The sequence below is a fragment of the Stegastes partitus genome, unplaced genomic scaffold, assembly GCF_000690725.1.
Source record: "Stegastes partitus isolate 25-593 unplaced genomic scaffold, Stegastes_partitus-1.0.2 Scaffold98, whole genome shotgun sequence".
Lineage (NCBI taxonomy): Eukaryota > Metazoa > Chordata > Actinopteri > Pomacentridae > Stegastes > Stegastes partitus.
Genome location: NW_007577829.1, coordinates 256745 through 284229, shown reverse-complemented (window position 1 = coordinate 284229; position 27485 = coordinate 256745). Strand labels below are relative to the sequence as shown.

Genomic DNA, 27485 nt, shown 5'->3' with positions numbered 1-27485 from the left:
GATGGACACTGTTGATACTGTGCTAAAGGTCAGGTAACTGGTGTATTTACAAAGTGCAACAGCTGCAAGTTAAAATGTGAAACAATGACTTACATATTGAACATTTGCAGGATTACATGAAAAAAAAGACAGATATATTTGAATTATTTGATTTTGAAATGCTACAAAGTTTGATTTTCTTACTTTTTTTTCTTATAAATCTGCTTTTTGCATGCTCACAGTGCTACAGTCGGCTTTACAGTATATTTTCTACATTAAAGCTGATGCATTAGGCTGAACAGATGGAGTTTTTTGTGCTTTATTTGTTAATATTATAACAAATGAATATAATTCTACATAGAAAAGAGAGTCCTAAGTAAGTAGATACTCAAAATAGTCCTTATCAGTTGCCTTTGCATTGGACAGAACTTTGATCTGGGTGACTTTGCATGGATGAGATAGCTGACTGATGTGAGGCTGGGGCTGGTGCGTTGCTCAATCCCTGCACAGTTTTCTAATATTGTGTCAGCGGGCCAAGAAAGTAGGCTCCAGGCCATCCTCAATCAAAGAGAGAGAGTAAAAAAATGAATGTTTTTGTTATAGTTTTTAACCATTTAAAAAAATAATAACAATTTACTGCTATTTTACAGATTTTTCCTGTTTTGATAAATCACATATAAAATCTTGTAAAATCTCAAAAGAAAATTATTAAATGGCTTATTATTCATTAAAGGAACAGGTCAAAACTGAGAAGTATTTGTTGGTATTTGGAAGAAAAAATATGTTTATTATGTATATAAACATGGTAAATCATTTTTAAGACATTTTTGAATTCTTATGTTCGAGTTTTGTTGAATTACAGATATTATAAATATAACATAAAATCTAGTAAAATCACAAAAAAGTATTAATTTACAAGTTGAATGTAAAAAAAATTTAATTTTATATATATTTGCTTTTATTTATTTATTTATTTATTTATTTATTTATTTATTTATTTATTTATATTTTTACCATTTTTGATTGTTACAGTATTTCACTGTTTTTCTATTTTTTTCCTGATACCATTGCTGTCAGATTTTCACCGTTTTCCTTCTGAAAACAATGTTTTTAAGGTGTAGCTCAGCTCATGCAGACCAGGCGCAAACCCAGCAGACCTTTTTGATGACCTCTTAATGACTTTTTTACTTGTTAAAAGGAACAACTTTCCAGCTTTCCTACAGGATTCGGACGCATTGCCAAACATAGTGATGTGTTATTAATACTTGCTTCATGTCTGACGTGATTATGAAGGTCGTAGTACATGGCTGACGTGCTGGTAGTTATTTGTTGATTATGATAACCCACCTATACCTACTTATATTGATGCACGACATTTCATGTATTTTCCTCATTTCAGTGCAACTACAAACAGAACAGAAGCACTCAGGTGACGCTGCCCCAGAACTGTGCACATAGTATTCTATGAATGTACCTTTACACCTGTGGCAGTTTGGAGTACATAACTTTGTATCTAGACTGGATCATGAACTAAGATGATGTACATTGGTCTTTAATGCCATCTAATGGTGGCTTCAGAATGTACCTCATGTTTTGTTTGAAAAAGCCACAAGTATTGTAAAGCCTTTTGTGTCTCGTTGTATCACAATGGGAGCATGTGATTAGGAACTCCACCTAGTGTGTCTCATGTGGTCAAAATCAGCAGCTAATGCAGTTTTTGTATATATGTATAAGAATAAAACCTAATTTACATTTACAAATGACACAAATGTCATGTGATTGCCTAAAAGTAGAAATAATCCAGACATTAAACTAAAAATTATCCTGCAGACAAAAAAAGTCTGTTGCTTTGGGTATTATATCATTTGTCATTTTTGTGTAACTTGTTGAAACGTAGAAGGTAAGCAGTGACACTGACACGGGATCCCCCATTTTTAAAGGATTTTCATGCCATTAAGGGTACACTTTCATGTGGCTTTGTTCATAAAAGTCAACAAATAAAGTCTAGAAAGTTGCAGAAAGCTGTTTCTTGGTTTTGTTAGTCTTTATTCCCCTAATTCAATTCCATCAAGTTAAAGCTAATAGTGGCGTAAACTATGTTTTTCATTATGAAAATGTATTCTATTTAGGATGTTTAAAAAGATAGATAGATAGATAGATAGATAGATAGATAGATAGATAGATAGATAGATAGATAGATAGATAGATAGATAGATAGATAGATAGATAGGTCTTTTAATATTGTTTTTCATTTATTTAATTAATTCACAATAACAAATAAATATAAATAATGATGCTTTTGATTTGAATTTTATATACTTAAAGCTAACCGCCTCCTCCCGGCCACCGGTAGACCCCGGAACAAGATTCATCCACGCGTGACTCGTTGACATTTGGGTTGCCAGGTTCGGAGAAACCAAGGTTTAAATGTCGTCTTATGGATGCCAGTGCACTCACATATCTGAGATTTTGTTAAGTCATGTTTATATGGTTGCCCAAATATTTTTTTTTATTGTATGTTGTTATTAATAATAATAACAATTTCATTATAAAGCACTTTTAAAAACTAGAGTCTACAAAGCAAGTTACCCAGTAGCCAAAATAACATCAGTAGGCCAGAGAGTAAGACGAAACAAAACAAGTCAATATGAAGGTGATGTTAAGACTAATGTCAATGTGTATTTTCTCATCCTAACTCAGAAGTCATTCACAAAATCTTTGAGATGTTTTTTTAACAGAACACTAAATATGGCAACAACTGACCACATGGCCCTGTGGTAAACTGCTAAATAATCGTATTTCTATCTTCTTAAATTACTGGGAAACAAAAGCCATCAATGAAACTCTAGAAAATATGAAATACATTCACTTGTATAACTTTTTGCTAATGAATGAAATGAATGAAAAAATGCAGCAACAACAATAATTGAGTGTTTCAGGTCAAGGTTTTAGTCTTGTTGGCGCAGATTTTTTTTGTACCAGTCATTGCATTGATCAATAGAGAAATCAGTCGGTCGCTCTGCACAGCTTCACCTTACACACTTTATTAATGCACTTGTATATAGACTGCAATTAATGTAAAAAAAATGTAATGCAATCAGAATTTGCAATCATTTGCAATGATCTCTCAGGGGAAATACTGTGTAGTTAATAGAAATGACACAATGAAGAGTTTGTGCTGCTACACGTGGGTTGTATCCCAGCTTCATTTTAACATATCAGCATTGTTTAGGTTTTAAGAATTTATTTTTTGAACAGTCATCTGAATAAAGACTTTTTAATAAAGGGAACTATTTTTTTTTTTTTTACTTTTGTGCACTTTATACCAAAAAGCACCTTCATTATACTTGTGAATACTCCATATTTTTTGCTTTTCTGTTTGTCATTGGCAATCATCCTGAATTTATTAAATACACATTTAAGAAGGCTGTTCTAACCTCTATGTGTGGAATACATCCCACCTTTATTCCATTTACATGTGTATGTTTTTAGAAAGTCATCATGAAATATCCATGTTAAAAAACACTTTTGGAAGTTCTTTTCTTTCTTTTTGTGTCCTCCAGCAAAGAATATCTTTATTTTTACTTGTTTAAAACTTTGGGCAATTTGGATTTTTTTTTTCTTTTGTGTCCCCTTGAAAAAAATATCTTTATTTGTTTTTACTATATATATTGCTAAGTATATATACTTGCTCTTCTGTATTGCAAATAAAGAAGAAAGGGGTTGCGTGCGTTGCTATGTGTGGGTTGCATCCCACCAAAATTATTTTTTAGAATTTTATTATTAACTAGACATATGAATTAAGACTTTATAACTACATGTGAGGAGTTCATGGTTTTTCTCTTTTTTGTATTTTTTATGTCCTCTACCGAAGAACCCTTCATTATACTGTACGTGACTGGATCTTATTTGAATAACCGGTGCGGACAACTACTAAAACATATTCGCCCGAGCACCTGCACAGGTTGAATCTTAGAAAGGGGGATGTGAGGCAATAAATCTGGCAACTCCAGTCTGCCATCTTTGATTGTGAGACAGGCCGCGGCGCGAGCGGGGCCTCACTCAACTAGAAAAACGGTCTGGCACGAGATAACGGGTGGGGAGAGACACGGAACCACGGGACGACCGAGCACCGGTTCCCGCAGAAACGGCCGAACAGACGAGCACAGACTGGCGGCGTGAAACGGCGGAGAGGACACGCAGCGTGAAGCCGTGCATGTGGAGAGCGGTTTGTTGGCAGCCAACGAGCAAAGTAGCTAACCATCGTTAGCCGAACTGGGTTAGCGGGCTAGCCAGCTTTTGTAATCCGCCGGCCAGACACACACATTGGTCCGCCGCGAACCAGGCCGAAACCGGATTTCAAGTGAGGCCGTACAGCACCCGAAAGGACAAAGAAGGCACCGGCGGTGGCAGGTGGGTCTGAGTGACATGCGGGTGGAAAATGTGAAGTTTCGCCCGGTGGCAGAGATGTTAGTGTTCACACAGCGTTAGCCTGTTAGCATAGTTTGGCCACTGACGGGCTCAAAGTGGATGTGATGGCGACTAGTGAGAAACGAAACTATGCTCAACGATGCAAGCTGGCGGCCTGCTCTCTGACAGTCACATTGGACAGTAAAAGCCCCGTCTTTGCCTGCGTTATTACGTTGGCGGTTTTATGTGTAACTTTTGTGCAACTAAAGTGTTATTTGAGCCCGGTCTGGTTGAGTTCCGGGCGGAGAGGGCCTCTACTCCCCTGCCGGTATGAGCCACCCAGCCCACCAGTAGTTTGATTCATGGGGAAGGATGGCCTGCACACTCATCAGTGGCAGTGATTTAAGAAACTGTACGAAATAGTGCTAAATAAACCCATCTATTTAGGTGTGTTCTGTGTCGTTATCTGCCAATTCTCACGTCTTGCGTTAAGGTTAGCACAGTGCAGTCCTTTCCAGCCTTTTGGTGTTTAACGAATTCAACGAATTGTGGTAATGAAGCACATTTTTAGTGTGTGAGTGTGCACTCTGAGGAGTTTGGCTGGGTTGGGTTGTAGAAGCATCCATATGATTCATAAACAACTCTCAGATGTGGAAGCCAGCTGTGAGATCATTAATTAGGTGCATGTAATGTTTTCGGCTTGTGCATTTAAAGCATATTAATGTGATTGGTTTTAGGCAAGCGACTGAGATATCTATTGATTAGAGTAGTGCTTATTGACTGACCAGTCATTGACATGGCCTGATCTACAGCTGAAGAGGGAAGTGTCTTTTGGAACCCATAAGCATGGATTTTAAGGACTACGGAGATGCTACTGATTTATATTTCTTGTTTGTCCTGGGAATAAGCAGTCCCTAACAAGGACTGGTATTTGACTCTGCTAATTATACACCACGCAGGTTAGTCCCCTACATTGCCCCCATGTGTGTAGTTTAAACTGACATTTGCAATAACAAATGCTTCATTTGTGTATTAAATTCAAGCACTTAAGCGTCCCTTGAATGAAACTATAGCCATCCTGGGCTTTCTCATTAAAACTGCAAACAACTCCCAAGAGAGACCATCTTGTTGTTATTGATGACCAGGCAGACCTGGAAGAACCACAATATTCTTAAGTGGCCTCCGGTCTTTATCTTTTTCTGAGGTTTTCGTTCATTGTGCCAAAAACGATAAGCACCAGTGAAGATGTTAGATGAAGCGCTTTGCATTGAAATTGAGAAAACTGAAGATTAATAGATGGAGATGCTGAATGTGTGCTAATCAGTTTTATCGTGGATACGACGTATTTCCTATTCAGAAGTCCGGTCATGTGGTCTGTTATCTGTAAGGTGTGACCCCCCTGACTGATATTCATGTCAGCAACCAATGTGGTGGATGTGTTTTAAGGGTATAAAAAATTACAGCCTTAGGCTTGATATTGTAACTTTTGGTGGTATACCTGAAGATTAACCACACACACTCACAACTGTAGAGTTTTTTTTTTACTGCACCATTACAATACAAACCTTTGGGGACAACGAAATACGAGCCTGTTCTTTTTATTCTATTATTAACATTATTATTCTATTCCATCATTTAGGTCATCTTCATGACTTCTCATTCTGTGAGTCAACTGTAGCATTAGACAGGTCAGTCCCACGACTCGCTCTACACAGACAAATGGGGTGCATAGGTACTAGACAGGCAAGTCTATCTGAAAAGTGCATCTACACTGCTAAAGACAAACCCATTTTCCTTTTTGGGTGTTAGCATTTTGTGTTCACCTTCATTTAAGCCCTCCCTATTTGCCTCCCTATTTGGTTTCTGAGCATAAGTAAGCACAATATGCGTCAATCGTTTCACTTTACTGAACAGTAATTAGGTGCAAGCTACAAAGCAGGATGCTCAATTTCTTAATGCGAAGAATCCTCACCGAAACAGCAAAGTTATTTCATTTACCTCAGGGTTTGATGGATGCCTAATTAAGTCAGCTTTTTTAACTTCATCACACAGTCAAAATCTGGGAGGAACATTATTAACACAAGTGCTTAAATGAACTAGTTCTTGTCCAGGAGAAACACCAAAGTGCTGATTTTTTTGAGTATCAGATAAGAGAAGAAAAGAGCTTACCTTGATGGATGGACTGTGGTGCAGAAGCAGTTGCAGGGGTGCAGGGTCCTGCTGGAGGTCAGGTCGGCCCAAATGAGGCTAGAGAGCTGGGATACTATTGTGTGATTGATGACTAATCTTTCTCCTTCACTCTCCTGAGACAACCATCTAAAAACACTTAAAGTGAATGTATGTTGGAAGTTTCAGAGGAAGTCAGCAGGTATTGTACATTGAATTGAGCCTTTCTTTCATCCCTAGGTGACTTTATGATCACACTGGCACTAAATAGGTAACATTATTTTTGGTCTGTGCACAGATGAACGAGGACTGTTGTCACTTGGATTGGACACAGTGTTCCCTCTTCCTGTTTGTTCCCGTTTTTGAAACGCATCCCATGTTCCTCAATGTCAAGAATGGCATTTCTACACACACACTTGTACGCCCAGCCTCTGCACCATACTCCTTAAGCTGACCTTTCTAAAGAGGAGAATCACAGCCCATTCTTACAGGAGCTTGCCCTGATAAAAGGTTTTCTGAGAGTGGGGATTACTAAAGGTTCAGTCTCGACACTTCTACACAGTTGGTCACTTTCAAAAGCTTTCTCATTGGGATCAAGCATGTCGAATGTAATCAGCATATTTCCTGTAGTTTGGCAGGTGATGATCCTCAATAACCAAGAGAGCTGCAGTGATGCAATTTGCAAAGTAAAATGAAAAATGTCTCCTACATGAAAACCCTGCTGTCAAGCATCTATATGCAAACACTGTTTTACTGGTGATAAATGCAGTGACTTCATTTATCATTTTCACACAAATCATACCTGCGTTCAAGGGACTGAAGTGAACGAGTTTGTGACTCGTACTTAGGTTTTTGGGAACAGTGTTGTAAACGTTTTGTAAACACTAGTTATGTGTTGTCACCTTGCAAATTTGAACGTCGCTTGTAGTGTGTGCCCAGCTTTTGTGTCTGGCATTGTTGTGTCTGGAGGAACCATTTTCAGACGGCGTAGTGTCTCTGTAGATTCTCTGTTGTAGTAATGCATCAAAGTGTCAGCACTGCTTGGCCTTCTGTAATGAAAAACCACGACCACAACAAGACAAATGTTGCAGAAGAAAAGAGAGTGACATCATATTCTTTATGCCGATCCTCCTATAGTGCAAGAGTTGAACAATTAATCGAGATATTATTGTAACTGCAATATGGCTAAGTGCAATATCTAAAGCAGTGATTTTTTTTTTTTTAATATATGTAAGACATGTCACAACATACCATTAGGAATTAGGCAATTTGGTGCTACTGAAATGCCTGGTCTACATATCATACTCTAGAGACATAAGGGAACGTGCTTGTTTTATACGTACTGCAGTAAAAATCACATCATTCTCATATTTGTTTCATTAGAAAAGAAGTCCAAAACTGAACATTTCCACTGAAATCGTGACTGATATTGCAACCACAATATTTGTCAAAATAATCTGGATATGATTTTTTTTTTCCTGTAGTTTTTTGACAGATACAATACCTGATTTTTAGTGTATTTTCCATTTGGCATCATAAGTGAAACTTCTAATATATAAACTTAAATAAAAATGCAACATAAAATATTTAATTCATGATTGCAATCGGGAAATCCCGCATTTTGAGATTAGTTCTTTCTTATGGCAGAAGACTCAATTGAAACAACATAGACCTACATACAAAGTATTGGTTGGGCAGGATAAATCAGTTTTTGTTGAAGTACATGAGGCTGTATTGGCTCGCATCACTACTGATACCATAGTTGATGTTGGCATACTCTTACTTATAGAACAAAAACAACCTACATCTTGTTATAATGGTTTAACCTCATTCCATTCTACAGTATTTTATAAAATGAGAACCAGGTCGTTCTGACAAGACAGGCGTTTTCCTTTTAAGTGGATGTTCTTTTGCTGAAGTGTTCCAAGGCCAAGTTGCAGATAGACTGAACTCATCAGAGCTGTCAGCTCCCCCCAACACACATGCACACCAACACAACCTCACACTCACAGTGTTACACCACTGCTCCGTTAATAATAAATGACCTCTGTGTGACTTCGGAAAGACACTGCAGCCCCAAACATGCTGTCTCTCTGTCCTTCGTGCTGCTCACTTTCTAGCTTTTGCTTTTCTTTCTACCCCTCTGAGTATCCTCGTTTTTCCTCTATTTCCTCTCTATGTCCCGCTACCACCACTGGTCAGTGTGTCTTCCTGCTTTCCTATGTCAGCTTTATGTTACGAATAAAATTTAAATGGATACTCTCTGACTGATTGGCTTACCCGATCTTTTTTTTTTTTTTTGCCTCCGATCCCGTTTAAAACCAAGTCATCCCCGTCTTGTATAGCTCGCTGACAGCCATGATACATTAAATGAAAAAGCTTGTTGGTGTCCCGCACAGTTGGCTCAAGCTGCAGTGCTCGGTGTACAAAGCTCAGTGGGACATTTTTGACATCTCGTTTATTAGGAGCAAACAAAGGCTTGGAAAAGGTTTAGACTGCCTATACTGTTTGTTTTTGTTTTGTTTTTTTAAGTAAAAAAAGAATTTGAACAATCATAATCCTTTAGACTGGCTCATTTAATTTCTTTTCACAGCCCATAAAGCAGGTTTGACTGCATTAGGTCAGATTAGTATTAACCAAAAGGCTCGTTTTCAATTGTTTAAATGTGTGCTGGCCTACAATCAGACGTTTTACACAGTTGAAATGTACCACCACAATGGTAACAGGATCAACACTGACCTTATTAGGAGGATCAGGGATCAGCAAGACATGACAGATCCACAAATATACAGGGGGTTATTGTTTTATCTCTTTGGTTTTTATCAGTTACATGAGTAGCAGTGACTCAGGTTTTAGTCCTGCAGCAATCCCTGTCCCATTGTTACCTTACACAAAAATGATTGCAATGACTCTCACGCAGTGAGGTATTCACATTTTTGTTGTAAACCAGCTTTAGGCTCAGGTGCATTAGTAGAGAAAGAATCTCTTAAAATCAACTGTAGTTTGTTGGCAAGCATCAAAGAAGGCTCAGAATATCTGTTATCCAAAGCCAGTAACCTCTGCACCTTTTGTCATGTTCTTGTTCTTTGTCTGTAGGAGGCTGGTTCTGGGGGCGAGGCCAAAGGACCAGACTCAATGAGTTTCCAGCGAAATGTCCGAGAAGTCAGGGCAGAGCACCAAGGCAAAGGATGGCAAAACAAAGTATGCAACCCTTAGCCTCTTCAACACCTATAAAGGCAAATCTCTGGAAACCCAGAAAACTGCAGGTAAGCCTTCTCTGTTATTTCCTATTCCTGTTGTTTGGTCTTTATTGAGTTCAGCTGACTGAGGTACTATAATATAGTTTGTGAGTATGATCAGGTTCTTACTTAGACATTCTTTTGCTACCTAACCCTCTTTCACAACCCTCATCTACACCAAGCCCAGCTTCAGTCATCTTTCATTGCTGTCAGAAAATCAAAATGCATTCACTGATACCAAAATTTAAATGTCACTCATTGAAATGACTAGCAAAAATATGAGGGAGAAAGAGAGAGAAGTAGCATGCAGTTAAGGACATGTGAAACTTAACTTTCATCTGGTAGGGACTGGGTTTTATTCTCAAATTTGTCAGTGATGTGTATATAGCACCATCTTTCTTCAGAATTGCAGACTATACAGTAATTGTAAAGTGTATTGGGACCATGCTGCATGGTGATTCTGCACTTTAAATAAAAATTGATTGATTATGAAATGTTTTTTTCATCCCAGTGGCTGCCAGACATGGGCTCCAGAGTTTGGGCAAAGTTGCTGCGAGCCGGCGCATGCCCCCTCCGGCCAACCTGCCCAGCCTGAAGGCAGAGAACAAGGGAAACGACCCCAACGTCAACATTGTCCCCAAAGACGGTAGTGGCTGGGCATCCCGAACTGAGGCTGGGGACGAGAGGTAAATTTATTAACTTGCATGCACATTTATACCTTTATATGGGGAAAATAATCTCCTTTTCGTATCTTTTTTCTAAATCAAGGTGTGTGTTAAGCACTATAGAGTACCTGAAAATGTCTAATTTTGGGAAAGAGAAGTCAGTCATCCATGTTTTAAATTATTAGTGTTGTTGAAAATTCTCCCCTGTTTTCATGTGCCACAGGCAACAGGAGACACCCCCACCTCCAAACAAACCAGCAGTGCTCCAGTCACAAGAGCTGTCTATTGGGGGCAGCCGCTCCTGGGCAAACAGCAAGCAGACACAGCAAGACGGTAAATACACTCACCATTTGCTCCCAAAGCCTTTCACTTGTAAAACGGAGATTACCGATGTTGTAGTCTCATAGTTTTTGGTATTTATGTAGGAGGTTGTAAACAATATCCGCTATGTTCCCTGCTTGTGTTCAAACAAACGAATGCACAATCTTCAAGTGGTTTACTACACTCAGCCATTACAGTCGGCGTGGAATGCAGACCATTTGATCTCTGCTAAATGTAACGTTGGGGTAGAAGGGCTGCCATACACCAGTTGAGGATTAGACCCTTCAGTGCTTCTATGTAAGACACTGTATTATGTTCAGCCTTGTGATTTTTGTGCAATTATAATGATTGCTTGTATTGTGCAGGATCTCCTCGTGTGAGCAGCCATTTTCACCAGGAGTTTCCCAGCTTGCAGGCGGCTGGTGAGTTGGAGAAAGGGGACGGTCAGGAGGAGGAGCCTTATGGACCAGGCCCCAGCCTCAGACCTCAAAGTATGACCGCACTCATGGACATAAATCTCATTCAGAAATTGCTTTCTATTTGCCTGTTTTTCAGCAATGACAAGTTGCCTGACTGTAGGTGAAGTCAAACAATCAGTGCTTTTATTTTTACATCTGTCCTACTAGATGTTGGCAGTTGGCGTGAGGGCGGAGGCAGGAATTTGAACACTGCACCCAGCCCTCCTGAGATGGACAACAGGCCTCCGGAGGAGGGTAGCACGGGCCTTGGAACTTCCACACCACCTGGGGAAACTGAGGAGCCTGGCCGAACCATAACCACTGACGGTCAGAGGGAGAAGAGGGATGGCAGAGAGAGGTTGCCGCCTTCCGGCCCTCCTCAGCCGAAACTTAATGGGGGCCAGCAGCCTCCTGCTGGGGTGCCAACTCACTTTGACCCTGCTTTCAGGAGCATGATGCCACCTTATGTACGTCACATTCTGGACTGATTACATAAAGATATCACAGTTGGTGCTTTTCATGCCCTGCGTGATGATTGCCGTCTTTGTTTCAGATGTTCCACGCCTATCCTCAAATGTCTTTTGCCCCAGGACAAGGGAACTTCAGATACCCTGTACCGCAAGATGGAGCAAAGTGAGTTCAATGGATAACCGTTATGTCCTTGGGATGAAGCTAAATAAGAAATACATTTTTGATTAGTGTTTAATGTCATTATTGTGAAAACACATATTACTCTAGATTCTTCCTTCATGATTAACAAAACCTTTCCTAATAAAAATGATACATGTTTGCAAAACAATAAGCAGAAGATGTTAGAAAATCACACAGCTGCACATTGTTCATGTCAGTATATCATACCTTTTTGAGCCTGTGCACATATGTAAGATGCATGATACTGCCTTGCATGTTTTTGTACCGTGTATTTTCATTAGCTCCCATAATAATGTTTCTCTGCTTTATGCTCTGTTTGGTGTTCAGGGGTCCACGCTCAGCACGACCCCAGCAACCACCTCCTCAGTCTTGGCTCCAAGACCCAGACAGACCCTCTATCATCAGTGCAACAGAACTAAAAGAGCTGGACAACTTGGACACTGATGCTGATGAGGGCTGGGCTGGTCAGTAGCTTTACATTATCTATGAGTTACAACATTTAGCTAAGTCGCTAAAAAAAAGGTAATTTTATAATTCAGTTGCCAGCTTCTCATCAGTCATTTCCCGTCTGCAATTCAGGAGCTCAGATGGAGGTGGACTACACTGAGAAACTAAACTTCAGCGATGATGAGGAGAACCAAGCTGCTAAAGAAAAGGGCGAAAACTGGTGAGCGTTTTGATCTTTTGATCATTTTCAGTGTCGTGCATTTACTATTTATCTTGTTCTCTGCTTAAACCACACTGTTATGTGTAGCTTTCATTATGAGTGCCAGTCTTTTTCAGGACTGACAGCTCTTGCTTTGTACTTGTGTAGACTTGAAATCATGCTTGAGATAGCTAGTCATCAGTTCATTTACTGTAATTCAGTCTCTGCTAGCAGCAGAGTCACTGTACAGTGTTTTACAACAGTAAAGTTAGAGATGATGTTCATTCTGATTGATTTTGTTTCTTAGGATAGGATAGGATAGGATAGTTACTTTAATGATCTTTTACAGGAAATTACTTGTTACAGCAGCTACATTAAAAGAAAAAAAAAAACACGGAATGTAACTAACATCCAGATACTGCACACAGAACACAGCTAGAGATTTAATGGCAGCATTGGTTTTACTACTTAATGCGCAAAGTGCCAAATAGTTTTGTACCAAGCGAAATGTGGTTTTTTGGGTTTGTTTTTTTAAAGAAATCAGAAGTTTGTAAAGATCATTTATGTGTGTCTGGTGACACCATTTGTTTTAAGTTGTGACCTATTGCGGGGAAGCCTTTAGATAAGTGGGATGACAGTTGGAGGTGGCTGTTTTTTGGGTTTACTTAATTATGTTCTTTTTAGGGAGTGGATGGGTAAAGTGGAGCGTATGAGATCTCGGACAGCAGACAGTCAGGAGGGCTGGAAGGAGGGATCTGAGGACCGTGCAGGCAGTAAAACCTCATGGGCTGACAGTGTGGATCCCAGAGCGCCATCACCTGGCAGCATGGGGCAGTACAATAAATCGGCTGCTACTCAGGACTACCAGGTATAGCAATATGCAATATACATATTTGACATTATATGAACATCATGATCAGTCTGTATCTGTATTAATTTCTATATTTTTCAGGGTGGCAGTCGTTCTGTTAGCGGTGGAGCTCCCCGTGGGAGCAAACCACAGGCTACAGTGGCACCTGGGGCTGACGAGGACTCTGATGCCTGGCGACAAAAACGCAAGAAGCCATCTGAAGTTTCTGAGGCTGTAGAGCGAGCAAGACGGAGAAGAGAGGAGGAGGAACGACGGATGGAAGAACAACGGCTTGCCGCTTGTGCTGAAAAACTCAAACGTCTCAACGAAAAACACCGCCAAGCAAATGAGGGCAAACCTGCTTCTGCTCAGACGGCCAACGATGAGGCAGGACCTGCCCTTGAGGAAGCCCCCTTACCAGCTCCTGCTCCAGCGCCCAGTCCTGTACCTTCAGTCCCAGTTTCACAATCACCGGCCCCAATCATTCAAGCTCCTCTGTCTGAGAGGGTGGACCGAGACAGGGATAGGATTGAGCATGAGAGAGAGCTAGTAGAGCCAAGTGCTGAGGATGAGGTTCATTTACCTCGTCAGCCCAGCCCTCCTGTCCAGAGACCTGTAGCTGTAGCTCCAGAGCCACAGAGCGAAGGAGAGTCATCCCTGGCTGAGGTTGGTCCCCTGATAGAGGAGAACCAGACTGATAGGACCTCAGTGCCTATCCGTGACTATTTCAACATAGAGGACAACAGAGGTAAGCCAACTCTGAGCGTTTTTTCTAAAGCTGCAAGTAGATTATTTGATTGCCACTGATGGCTAATACTGTTTTTGTTTTTCTGTAGTGGATGAGCCCCACTTGTCTCTGCCACACATGGAAACCCCTGGAGGGGAGGAAGTCCCTGTTGCACCCCCACAGCTAGAAGGAGAGGCAGCAGCTGCTATGCGCCCCTCTCTAATCTCAGGCTATTCCAAACAGTTTCAAAAGTCTTTACCGCCTCGTTTCCTCAGACAGCAGGTAGAGATGTTCACATCTAGCTTCCTGAGTTCCTGCTGAATGTGATGCTGCTTGCTATGCACATGTGCAAGGGGCTAGCTGGGTAGTTGCCAAACTTGATAAGAAATATTAGGAGAAAGAAATGTTTTCTTTTCAATAATTGACTAACGATAGCAGGAGAAGTTTAGATGTACAAGTAACATTGTTTAACTAGGGATGGTTTTCCAAAAACTACTGAATTTGCAAACACATTGACAAAAGTGTTGTTACTTGTTTGCAAAGGCTTGAGTTTAAAGAAATGATTTGTCCCTTTTGTGTGCACTGCACTTTCAGAACAAGCAGATATGACATGGAACCATGAGTATATACCATTTAAAACAAATTAGCTTCAATCATCTTAAATTTCTCTTCTTCATTGGTCATGTAGGAGCAGATGAAGCAGCAACAGTGGCAACAACAGCAACAGCAGAGCGGGGGCTCTGTGTCACCATCAGGTGGTGGAAGTGTTCCAGCTACCCAACAGCAGCAACAGCAGCAGCAACAACAGCAACACCGCTCCATGTATCAACCTATGGGGCCCCACCACCAGCACTTGGCCTCCATGGGGTTTGACCCCCGCTGGCTCATGATGCAGTCTTACATGGACCCCCGCATGATGTCAGGCCGCCCCCCCATGGACATGCCAGCTAACATTCACCCTGGTAAGTGCATATGTAGAATAGAAACCTGGAATATATAAGTATGTTTATGATTAATATGATGGCTGCTGGACAACCTGTTCAAAGTTGCTCTGCTTTTGTCCTCATCAGGGAGGATGCCTCCTAAGCAGATTGTGCGCAGAGAGCCAGGTGACAACTCCAGCTCCAGCTCCGACTCATTCGACCACTTGACCCGACCGATTCGTGACCATGGCCTGCCCTCAGACTCACGGATGGTGTGGGGATCAGACCCGTACCCCCAGTCAGAGCCGTTACCTTCTGTAACTCCTCCAAAAGGACGGGATGATAACAAAGAGCAAAGGTAAAAGGAAAAAAATATATATTAATATAGTAATAGGACTAATAGCTTTTGTTTTGTATTCATTGTTGTAACACAATCCCAATTGTTTGTTTGCAGGATGGACTCTGGTTTGGATCTGGACAGGGGTCTTCCAGCTATCTACCCCCAGGACCACGGTGCATTGGACTCTCGTAAAAGTAATTTCTTCCGGGACCCTTCAGAGTCCCTGTCAGCATTTTCCCAGGGTCCAGAGGATGCGCCGGGACCTCTCGACAGGGTCCCTGTTGGTTCAGCCTTTGATCCTGAGGAGCCTGGCTTGCCAAGTGGGGAAGAGGTAGAAGCTCTTGGTCAAGCCATGCTCCAACGGAGTGTCTCACAGGGCTCCAGCCACTCCCTTAAGCTGGATGAGCCTCGGTTTGATGGGTTACCTCTAGGAACAAAATCTCTGGAGCTACAGGACACAGGGGAACGGGCTGATGATAAGCCACAAAATGAACTCTACTCCCAGGCTGCAGTAACCAGCAACAGGGCTACACCTCCTGCTGATGGATTACACAAACAAGAGAAGCTGCCTCTGCCAGCCCCCAGCAAGCAGAAAGCTGAGCTGCGTTGGGGTGGGAGATCAGGTGCTGGACGCAGAGAAGGACCAGGGGGAGAGAGACCAGTCCGCAGGTCTGGGCCAATAAAGAAGCCAGTCCTGAGGGACATGAAAGAAGAGAGGGAGCAAAGAGAGGAGAGGGAGAAACGTCATGAGAGAGGGGAAAGAGGAGACAGGTCTAAAAAGGATCAGTCATCCAAAGCTCCTTCTGCAGCTGCTGCTGTGTCTGAGGGCTCCAGACCTCAGGGTGAGGGAAAAAGAGAAACTGCTGAGGCAGAGGAAATACCGACTGCCCATCAGAGGGCCAGAGACTCTCAGCCTTCCTCTGGGGTGCCCACCTCTTCTTCTCAGGAGGAGAAAGCTGACAAACCGCCCAGCAATGACAAACATCCAGAACCCAAACTGCCCTCTCGGAAAGAGTCCAACCTTCCTCCACGTGCCTACCGACGAGAGGAGAGAGAGAGGGAACGGGACCGGGAGCGGGACCGGGACCGTGATCGGGAACGGGAACGGGACCGGGAACGGGAGCGGGACCGGGACCGGGACCGGGACCGGGAGAAGGAAATGGACAAGGACAGAGAGAGAGAATGGCCTGCTGACTCTAATTTTAAAGGACGTGGTCGAGGAGAGTATTACTCCAGAGGACGGAGCTACCGGGGTACTTACAGTGGCCGTGGGAGGGGGAGTCGTGGTCGAAGTCGGGCAGAATACCCTTATCGAGAGCCCCGATCACGCTCCGATTTACCTTCTGCTGGAGGTGCTGCTGCTTTTCGGAATAGGGAAGAAAGCGAGACACGCAGTGAAAGCTCAGACTTTGAAGTTATACCAAAACGCAGACGGCGCCGCGGTTCGGACACAGACTCTGAAAGTGAAGGTGGGAGGGAGTCTGCCAGTGACACTGGACCTTCAGACCGTGAGCCGAGCACCAAACCTAGCCGTCCATTGAGAAGAGAGCTCCCTGGGGAGGGCCGATCGGGGCCCCACAAGCCAGGCTTTGGACCTCCTCACATGGGAGAAAAGGTTGGATCAAGAGGGGACGATGAAAGCCGGCCCAAGCCAGGATTCCTTCCTAAAGGAGAGCCTTCTCGGCGAGGAAGAGGAGGATTATACAGTAGACGAGGTGGAGCAAGGGAACGTGGAGGTCCTCGCTCAGCCCCTCTTAGACGGCCTGCAGCCAGAGATTCCTCCTCTCAGTGGCCCTCTAAACCCATGGAGACATTCAGGCCGGAGGACACAGAGTCCGCACCAAGATATGACAATCCTCCCTCTGACAGACGACCACCTAAATCAGATGGCAAGAAATTTGGGGACGGGGGTCCTCAGAGTAGCAGAGAAAGGCCTCGTCGATCCAGACCAGCACGGCCCCCAAGGCAAGACAAACCCCCTCGCTTTAGGCGCTTGAAAGAGCGTGAGGCTGCAGTGTTGGCTAGTGGAGAGACAGCCCCAAGTCCCCCTGTTCCTTTACCCTCAGTGCCTGCTGCTGCTGTCCCCAGTTCTGCACCTGCCTCAGTCTCCCTCTCCCCAACCTTGTCCAGAGCTCCAGGAACCCCTTTAACTGTGCCTGCGGAAGTTGCAGCCACTCTACCTGCCCCCGACCTGCCCTCTCCTTTAGAAGCACCTCTACCTGAGACCAGCAGTCCCACCATCACTGCAGTCGGTACCAAGTCCCCTGACCTGTCAAACCAGAACTCTTCAGATCAAGCCAATGAGGAATGGGAAACTGCCTCAGAGAGCAGCGACTTCAATGAGAGGAGAGAGCGAGAAGAGAGGAAAGGCGCGCTGGAGGCTGCAAATGAAGCAGCCACAGCTTCTGCTCCAGTGCCTGCACCCCCCCAGGGCTCTTTGACTCCCAGTAAAAGCCCACCTGATGGAGGAGTAACTCCAAAACGTGAAGGAGCTCCTGCAGCCAAGAGGAGTTTCTCGAGTCAGAGGCCTACAGAGAGACAGAATCGTAGAGGCAACAGTGGAGCCAAACCAGGTCGCAGCTACACAGGGGGCAAAGGAGAGAGGAGAGGAGGGGCCAAAACCGGCCGCAAAGGGTGAGTTTGAAACAATCAGGCTTTTGTGTGTTGTTGAGCATTTACTTTGTCTGCTTACATTAACACTTGCACAGAGAAATAGACTCAATGAACAATGTGCTGTAGAGTAACACTGCAAGTTCATTCACTCACAATAATACCTCTTGTGTAGTTGTTATTGTTCCTAATTAGGAGTGGTACAGAATAACACTAGAGCAGAATCTAAACTCTCATTAGTGTTGGTATCGGCTGTTCAGATTGGCTTGAGCTATTTTTAAAGGATTCTCTGGTTGAGTGTATTATGGTCGTCAGCATTCTGTTATTGACTACTAAAGTAACGATGATAATAAATAATAATTGGATTGGTTCATTACTGTAGCTCACCTGAGTGAGCAGGCACCCAATGTACATGGGCTGTAGTCCATAATGCACTATTTTGGTTTGATTGTTGTTCAGAGGAATTTTGCATGTTGCCCCCATCGACTCCTTTTCTGACTTTATCTTGAACTGAATATTAAACACAGGCAACATCTCCCCCCCCAAAAAAAGAAGGGAAAAAAAACATTTTGATTAAAAATAGCTAAATATGCTATCAGAATGGTGATATTTTTAGACTCTTTTTGTACCTCGGCTATCTGAAGGAGAACATGTCCTTTTAGCTACTGCAGTGTAGTTCCTTCTTATCTTCCAATTCAGATGACGGTGATGAAATAAAATAGTTTCTTGCTTGTAAACAAGGTTTACTGGCATAGCCATTGAATCACTTGATTATTTACTGGTATTATGTACAAATATTTGTATTGGGTTACCTGTCCTTCAAAACCACGCTGCTGCTTCACTGACAATAAGATGTGCTACGTAGTCTCTTGCTGGACTTGAATTTTTCCTTTTATCTCCAATATATCTCTGAAATAAACAGCCCCGCAGCTCAACAGAATTTGGAGGCAGCAGCACCAGCAGCTGGAGGAGCAGCCCAGAGGTCTACGAAAGAGCAGTCTGCCCGTCGCAAAGATGAGGCCAAACAAGCCACCAAGAAGCCCAAGGAGAACGCTCTTTCTCAGTTTGACCTCAACAATTATGCCAGTCAGTAGACGCATTAATACTCCCGCTCTTGTCTCTTAATGATAACATAGAAAACCTTTACCTGACTCCTGTTGCTCATCACCTGAAAACTGAATGTAAAATTCTGGTTGCTGTAGGTGTTGTGATTATTGATGACCACCCAGAAGTCACCACCACAGAGGACCCGCAGTCCAGCGCCAATGATGATGGCTTTACAGAGGTCGTCTCTCGCAAGCAACAGAAACGCCTGCAGGATGAAGAGAAACGGAAAAAGGAAGAGCAGACTACTCAGGTATTGAGACAATTAGTCTGCACCATGTCATTTTAAAAACTATGTGCCTAAACAGCAATGCATTACTTCGGTGAAAATAAGCCATACTGCTTTAATATACTATTATTATTCTTGCTGCTTTTACAGAACTGGGGTAAAAAAGGCTCAGGTGAGAAGAGCAGAGGAGGAGGAGGAAAGCTGCCACCAAGATTTGCTAAAAAACAGTCTTCGCAGCAGCAACAGCAGCAGCAGCAACAACAACAACAGCAGCAACAACAACAGCAGCAGCAGCAGCAACAACAACAACAACAACAACAACAACAGCAGCAGCAGCAACCGCAACCACAACCACAACCACAACCGCAACAACAGCCCTCACAGGCTCAGCCTCCTGTAGCCTCTGCCCCTCAGGCCCAACAGCCGCCTCCCATTTCTGCTGCCCCGCATCCTCACCTTGCCCCCTCCCAGCCTGCTGCAGCGCCTCAGACACTGGAAGGAACAGTGGCTCCTCTGCCCGCCATCCCCCCTGCTGCTGTCGACTTCACCTCAAAGACGCTACCACCTGCACCGACACAGACGCACAGCACTCTGGGTACAGAACTGTGGGAGAACAAGGTAGCAGGCTCCACTGTCCTTCCTGAAGTCAAGAAGCGTGAGTAGAAAAGTTTTTGTCTTAACTTCTGAATCTTGTTTTAAGGCAGGTGTGACTTTATCTGCCAGATCTGTCTAAAAATACACAATCTGTATATTCCAGTTGGTCCAATCAGCCCTCCCCAGCCACCTTCTGTGAGTGCCTGGAACAAACCTCTTACCTCCTTTACTGGCACTGTCTCCTCTGAGGTAGGCTCAATGCCTGCCACACCTTAAATGACTGTTTGATCCTTTTACCGCATGATAAACCTTGAACGATATGTTTTGTTTTAGGGTGTGAAACCTGGAGCTGAGGGCAGTGTCGAATTGGGAATAGACAGTATTCAGTTTGGAGCACCATCATCGGCAGGCAGCACTGACAGTGATGGAGTTCCCGCATTGCTAGAAAGTGGCTCTGAAAACAAACTACCTGCTCCCAAAGAACAGAGACAAAAACAACCTCGAGCTGGCCCAATCAAAACACAGAAGGTAACCGGACTGTTCAGGAGATCACATCGTTTTACAAGACTGATCAATACTAATTCTGTTAAAGTCTACTTCAGTTTAAACGTTTTATCTCTCTTCCTCAGCTCCCTGAGATGGAGCCAGTGGAAACCAAGGAGTACAAGCCAGGTCCCATTGGTAAAGAGCGCTCTCTGAAAAACCGTAAGGCCAAAGATGCACGTGGAGGAGAAGGCGAAGGGATGGAGGCAGGAGTACCAGGAGGAGGCGTCAGCAGAACCACAGACTCCAGTCCTCCCACTAGTGATACTACAGTACCTGAACTGGGAGGAGACATCGAGGGCATGATCACAGTCCCCTCAGCTGAGTACAACAGTAACTCAAAGGTATAACATCTCAGACAGGCTGTATATTTTTATCATACTTGAGTTATACTGCTGAGTGACTAAATTCATATCAAAATTATTTTTCAAAAAGACTAATTAATGTTTATTGCTAAATGAGTACTTTTAATAACTCAAAGTAACATGTACATAATAGATTTGGTGATTTACCTGTGAGAACATTTAACGTAGTAAAGTATTACTGCTGTAGTACAACATTTGTGTGTGTTTATGTGCTAACTTCTTGCCCATCCCTTTTAGGAATCTGTCACTGACTATACCACCCCGTCCTCCTCACTGGCTGACAGTGTTCCTACAGGAGGGAACAAAATGGAAGAGAGTTTGGTGGCCAATGTGAGTATACTTTTCCGTACACAGGCACAAATTTATCATACAATCATACAGTGACTCTAATTTGAGGAAATGACATCTTTCTTCTTCATTTTTGGTGAATTCAAGGTTGCGCTACCTCACTCGTTGCCTCTTCCTCGCCGAGAAACTCTGCAGCAGAGCTCCAGCCTCAGCACTGTATCTCCTGCTACTGTTGACCTAACACTAAAGGTACACAAATGTACAGTACACTCCAACAAACATTACTTTCTATGAGAAATACTGCCCCTCAATGTTTCAGTGCAATGTCACCTAAGCACCTGTTTTATTTCCTCTACCTCCTCAGATGGAATCGGCACGTAAAGCATGGGAGAACTCCCCGAGTCTGGAGAAGAATTCTCCAGTCACCTCCTCTTCCTCCCCCATCACCTCCTGTGCTTCCTCTTACTCCTCCTTCTCCTCAGCCTCCATGCCACAGATCCCTGTGGCTTCTGTTACCCCCAGCACCTCACTGTCAGGTAACACAACTCCCACTTCCATGTATTGAATACCTCTTACAGTGCTGTTTGTTGCCACAACACTGTGTTAGAATCAATTATAATTTCTTATGTTCACCATTTGATCGTTTCCGCCCTCCAGGTTCTGGTACTTACACAACATCATCCCTCAGCACCAAGACCACCACAGCCTCTGACCCTCCTAACATCTGTAAGGTGAAGCCCCAGCAGCTGCAAGGTGGAAGCCTGTCATCCTCCAGCAGCAGCAGTAGTAGCAGCAGCTTCTCTCAGCTCGGCTGTGTGCCTCCCCTCCTCCCCCAGCAGCAGCAGACCCCACAGGTGTACGTCTCCCAGTCTGCAGCAGGTGAGAGAATCTTTCTTTGTTGGTTTCTTTAGTCCTGATGGTTAAGTTTCATATTTAAAGAACTGTTCATGCCTGTTACGAATATAATATTTAATGACCTGTGTGTTCAGGTTCTGCAGCTCAGATTCCAGCCTTCTACATGGACACTAGTCACCTCTTCAGCACCCCTCATCCTCGATTGGCTCCTCCCTCCTTGGCACAGCAGCAAGGCTTCCAGCCCGGCCTCTCACAGGTAGGATTTTCTGTGAAATTTACATGTTGCAGCATCTAAATAGCAATAAAGCATAGTAGGAAACTAGACCAGAAATACAAAAGTAAAATGAGTATAAAAAATAAAGGTAATAACGATGTACGAATTTCACATGTGCAGACATGGCATCATAGATATACAAATGGAAACACACTACAGAAGTGTTAAATGTTGAAGGTCAAACCATGTTTTTCTCCCATCTTACAGCCGACAGCAGTGCAGCAGATTCCCATCCCTATTTATGCTCCACTGCAAGGTCAGCCTCAGCACCAACACACGCACCAGGCTCAGCTTGGACTCAGCACTGGTCCTCCAGTATCACAACCACAGGACCTGTTCAGCTCCTCACTGCAGCCTTACAGGTAACAACACCACAAGTATTCAGCTGTCTGCTCTAAAAAAAATAATATTCACATTTTAAAGCATCTAATCCTCCGGATCGGTCCTCCCTCAGGTCTCAGCAGGCGTTCATGCAGAGCAGCTTGTCACAGCCCTCCATGATGCTGTCAGGACCATCTTTGCACAGCTATCCCGGCGTGCAGGCCCCTGAGCTCGGCAAGCCTCAGTCCAATCTGGCCTATCAGCAACCCTCCTCCACCCAACACATTCCCATTCTGTTTGAGCCGCAGCTCAACCAGCCCTCTGGCATGGGAGGGTCCCAGCTCATTGATACCCACCTGCTGCAGGTAACCAGACAGATCCCAGGAAATATTCAACTTACTTTGGATATTGACTGACATTCTGTTGAACTGACAGCTGTATTTTATTTATTTCGTGTATGCATGTATTCCATCTGACATATTTGTGTCATTGGTTCAGGCTCGACAGGGGATGAATCAGCATTCAAACATGTACTCAGGGCAGGTGCAACAACATGGTCAGAGCAGCTACTACAGCAACACTCAGTCGCCAAGTTCTGCAATGCAACAGGTAACCTACATGCAGACATTTAACATTTATGAAACTATTTCAGCAGCTTGTGTTGATTAAACAGTTGTCATAGTCCAAAATGTGTTCAATGCAGTGACATGAAACAGAAAAGCTGCACAATTTTTTTTGAAACAGTTAACAGTCGTGTCTTTATTTCTCTCCAGGTGACGGTCCCTCTGCCTGGTTCCCAGTTGTCCCTGCCCAACTTTGGTTCGGGTGGAGGTCAGGCTCTCTTGGCGCTGCCTCCCACGCCTCCTCAAGCTCAGCCCCCCAACATCAGCCGACAGCCTCCAGTGTCTCAGCCGTACCGAGGCATCATGGGCCCTAACCACAACATGATGCAGCCTCCCACCAGCAAGGTACTGTACTGTGTTTGACTCTGTTCGAGCAAACAAGTCGGTTTTGGTTTTTACAGGAGGTGTAACAGATTTTATTTTTTTTGTGCTACTTTGCAGATGGACATGGATCTGAAACTGTTTGGCAGTGGAATGGATGTGAAGCCTGGAACCCCTCCTGTCAGCGGCCGCAGCACTACACCCACCTCCAGCCCTTACAGGTAAAAGTGTAAATGTATATCTGTACATCTGTAGCACAGTAGTGACAGTGTTGCGTTTTGTGCCTCTGCAGGATGCCTGTTGTTACAGTGTGTATCACAATGTTAATACAGCAGCTGATGAGATCTCCACACTGCAAAAAGAAAAAAGAAATCCTCTTCAAAACATATGCTGCGGCTCTCCACTTTATGCAAAGTGCAAGGCTAGCACAATACAATTTTTTTTTACTTGATCATTAAACACTGCATGCGACAGAAATGTGTTTATCCCAAAATGAGGTTAAAGGATGAGATATGTTTCTTTGTGATGCAGTGTCAAAAACAATCATAACTTCAGATAAAAGAACTCCAGAAAATTTCACCTTAAATCTACACCTTAGGTCCATAAATCTATCATCAGACTCCCAGGGTCCACATGTTTTTGGTTTTGAGGCAGTGAAATTCCTTTGGGATCACAGAGAGCATTGGAAACCACCTACGAGCTTTTTGAATTGGTACCGAAGATCCTTCACATGAACTTCTTTCTTCTGGGTGATGATTTGTATCTATAACCACAAGTTATACAGTCTGTCATACAGCCAAGGAGAGTGAGAGATGTGGCTGAAGACAGAAGACTCTGCAGTCTGGGGGTTTGGATGAGAAGTTATTGTCTCACTGTTGTATTTCTCAGAGGTTCTGATCTTCTAAGAACATGCATGAATTCTGTGCGTTTCTATGCTTTGGTTTCTCTTTAATGTCTAATGATGACGTTCTGTCACGCTGCTGTTATCTAAGGTCACATTGCTGGAATTTACAGTTTTCCACATGCAAATATGTGGTCTTTGCTGTGCTTGCGACTTGTGGTTTTGTGGTTGTGTTTTGAGACTAGGTGGCCATGCTCTGGCCTATATAAAGGATGGGGAATAAGAAACTCCTTTGACGCTAAAGATGCTATATTAAAACTTTTGTCTTCAGGTGCATTTGTCATGTTTTTTTTTTTTTTTTTTTTTTTTTTACATAAATGTGAGTTGCCTCTGTGAAGGTTTTTTAAACTGTGTGTGGATCTTATGTGCAACTCAGAGAGACCACATACACGTTGCTAATCATTGACTCAGACAGACATTAGGTGTTGCAGTGTTTGAACATTTTTTCAGGTGTTGTTAACGTCTCGTGTGTTGTTATAATATTTCCCTGTCCTCTTCCTGCAGGGCCAGTTCCACCTCTCCAAGCAGCCAGTCCAGTAAGATGAACAGCATGCTCTACCAGAAGCAGTTTCAGCCCAGCTCCGCTGGCATGAGAATGACACAGCACTTCCCTGGCCAGTTCAACCCACAGGTTATACATGAACTATAATCTAACAATAACTTCTATTTTGTTTTATTTAATGTACTGGTTAGTAATATGAGCAGCACCTCACTGGAAGCATTTTTTTCCTTTCTTTGTTCAGATTCTGTCTCAGCCCAGCATTGTCTCTCCTCTGGTTCGCCCTCCTCACGCTAACTCCTTTGCTGGAGGTGTCCAGCGTTCTCCGATGGGCCCCCCAATGTCGCCCAATGTGGGTGGTGGTCTCATGCCTCATCCCCGACCCCAGCACCCACAGCACCCACAGCACAGCCAGCACCCTCCCCGGGGACCCTCTGGTCCCTCTCTCGCACCCAGAGGCACGCAGGCAGCTCTGAAGGCTGAACAGGACCTAAAGGTGTGTGTATTTGCATCTGTTTTGTTCATGTGGCTGGTTCAGTCATGATCTTTTGCTGATGGGTGGGTTTTTCTTATTTCCTTCTGTGACTCTGCAGGCAAAGCAGCGGGCTGAGGTGCTCCAGTCCACTCATAAGTTCTTCTCAGAGCAGCAACAGCAACAGCAGCAGCAACAGCTGAAGGCCCCGCAGGTCAGCAAAGCACCTCGACTTGATCAAGGAGGAAAACCTCCAGTCGACACCTCAGCTCCAAACCACCAAGCGGTAGTCGAACGCCCAGATTCTGACAAACCCCCCGTCTCCACGGCCAAGCCCATACGGACTGGCCCCATAAAGCCGCAGGCCATAAAGCCAGAAGAGGGCAAGTAAAGATCTTCCGACCCTCTTCAGATGACGACATGAATGGATGGAGGAGAGGAAGAGAGAATCTTGCCCCATTCACTCAGCCACCACCTCATATCAGCCCTGGAGGACAGCGTGGGGGAGGAGGTTGAATTGGGTGGAGATTCAGATGGTTGTGGTTACTGACAGTAGCCACTGTCATGCGTAAACATAATCCTCTTCCTCTTCTTTCTTCCCCTGTCTTGTCCCACTGTAGGTGGGGGCATTTGAGTTGGATTCTTCCATCATATTTAGATGCCGATAAAGTTGCTGCACAAGTTGTTCCATAGAAATCTACTGCGACGGTAGATAAGAGGAGAGCTGGAGAGCGAAAATCGAGATTTGCTGCTGAGTTTGCCATTTTTATAGCTCTTCGTTTCTGTTCCTTTTTAATTATTTTTTTCCCAAATAGGATCACACATATTATAGGAGAAACCTGTTTTGTTAACGAAAGAATGAATCGGATTTGTTTTTGTAGGCAAAACAATCTTAAGGAGATGTCATTTAGTGAAGCACACTTTCTGTTGCCCAATCTCCCATTATAACTAATCCAGAGATCTGTGCACAAGCGCACACACTCACTCAACGGTTTGATCCAATTACTGCACGGAGAATTGAAATCTAAAATTTTGTTGTCATTTTTTTTTGTTTGTTTTACCAGAATGGAAATGTGAAAAATTGCAGCATTTGATTGACTTTAATGATTGATTTGATTCGGCTGCCTGTGAGCCTTTGCTCCTGCCTTCTGCTCTCATCTCCTTGCCTGAGAAATACTGATGTGTTGGGGTGTGTGTGTGTGTGTGTGTGTGTGTGTGTGTGTTGGGTGTGTGCTCGTGGTATAAACAGGGGGGAAAAGCTTGTAGCTGGACTCTCCTGTATATTTAGCCAAAGGTTAAAGCAGCGCAGAGATGATGTCACAGCCTTTTAGGATCATGTTGCCACAGCAGCAGGGTTTTGAGCGGACTTTAAAGGATTACATGGATGATGTATGATCACTACGTACAGGTGTTCCAGCACAGGGGGCTACTGTCACACACCCTTTCACTGCTTTCACACCCATCCTTGCTGTCACACAAACACACATGTACACACTTCACTGTAAAGCACCCAGACCTGCTGCTATTGACTGATTTCAGTGCCCTTAGCTAGACTATGGCAGGATAGGGCTGTTTAGAGGAATAGACACGGTGAGTTTGATTGTTGAAACAGTAGAAAAACTTTTGAGTGTGTATGTCGTCCTTCACGGCGAGGGGGATCAGGAACAGGACGGAGAACAAGGAAAATGAAATGAGAAGCCTCAACTTCTGAAGCGTTTGGGCAGAAGGACACTTATTGTTTTGTTGTCTTTACTGATGAGAGCAATCAGTGCTGTTTTTCTGTCTCTGCCTCACCTCCGCTGGCTGTCCCACCCACAATGCTCTCATCTTGGGGTTGTGGCGACAAGGGTCCTTCAGAAATGTACAGTAGTATGCACCCTGAGGTGGTGAGGGAGTCCTCCTCACATCTACCTTGCTTTGGAGGATGGATGAGGGAGGGAGGGTAATGACTTTTTTTCTTTTTCTTTTTTTTTTTTTGTTTCTTTTTTTTGTTTTTGTTTTTTTTTTGTTGTACTTGTACAGGGGTTTCATCGCTGTATTAAAATATGTACGGTCTTATTTACATTCTCTTGGTTTGGTTACAGAAACTAATAAAAATAATATACTGTTGA

General features: G+C 43.6%; 1 protein-coding gene across 1 annotated transcript; it reads left to right on the top strand.

The window, feature by feature from the left end:
• Positions 1 to 4045: 4045 nt before the first annotated feature.
• Positions 4046 to 27485, top strand: prrc2c (proline-rich coiled-coil 2C). Its single transcript, XM_008277443.1, has 34 exons — positions 4046 to 4392; positions 9652 to 9821; positions 10306 to 10480; positions 10683 to 10792; positions 11146 to 11271; positions 11407 to 11705; positions 11792 to 11871; positions 12217 to 12353; positions 12469 to 12556; positions 13220 to 13403; positions 13488 to 14133; positions 14222 to 14394; positions 14801 to 15074; positions 15183 to 15393; positions 15490 to 18009; positions 18908 to 19071; positions 19188 to 19342; positions 19469 to 19973; positions 20076 to 20161; positions 20246 to 20440; positions 20542 to 20799; positions 21058 to 21150; positions 21256 to 21357; positions 21473 to 21644; positions 21766 to 21987; positions 22098 to 22219; positions 22445 to 22599; positions 22692 to 22923; positions 23057 to 23167; positions 23332 to 23526; positions 23623 to 23723; positions 24908 to 25034; positions 25147 to 25398; positions 25496 to 27485. Exons 2-34 carry the CDS (start codon positions 9707 to 9709, stop codon positions 25763 to 25765), a joined length of 8655 nt encoding a protein of 2884 aa, XP_008275665.1. The 5' UTR covers positions 4046 to 4392; positions 9652 to 9706; the 3' UTR covers positions 25766 to 27485.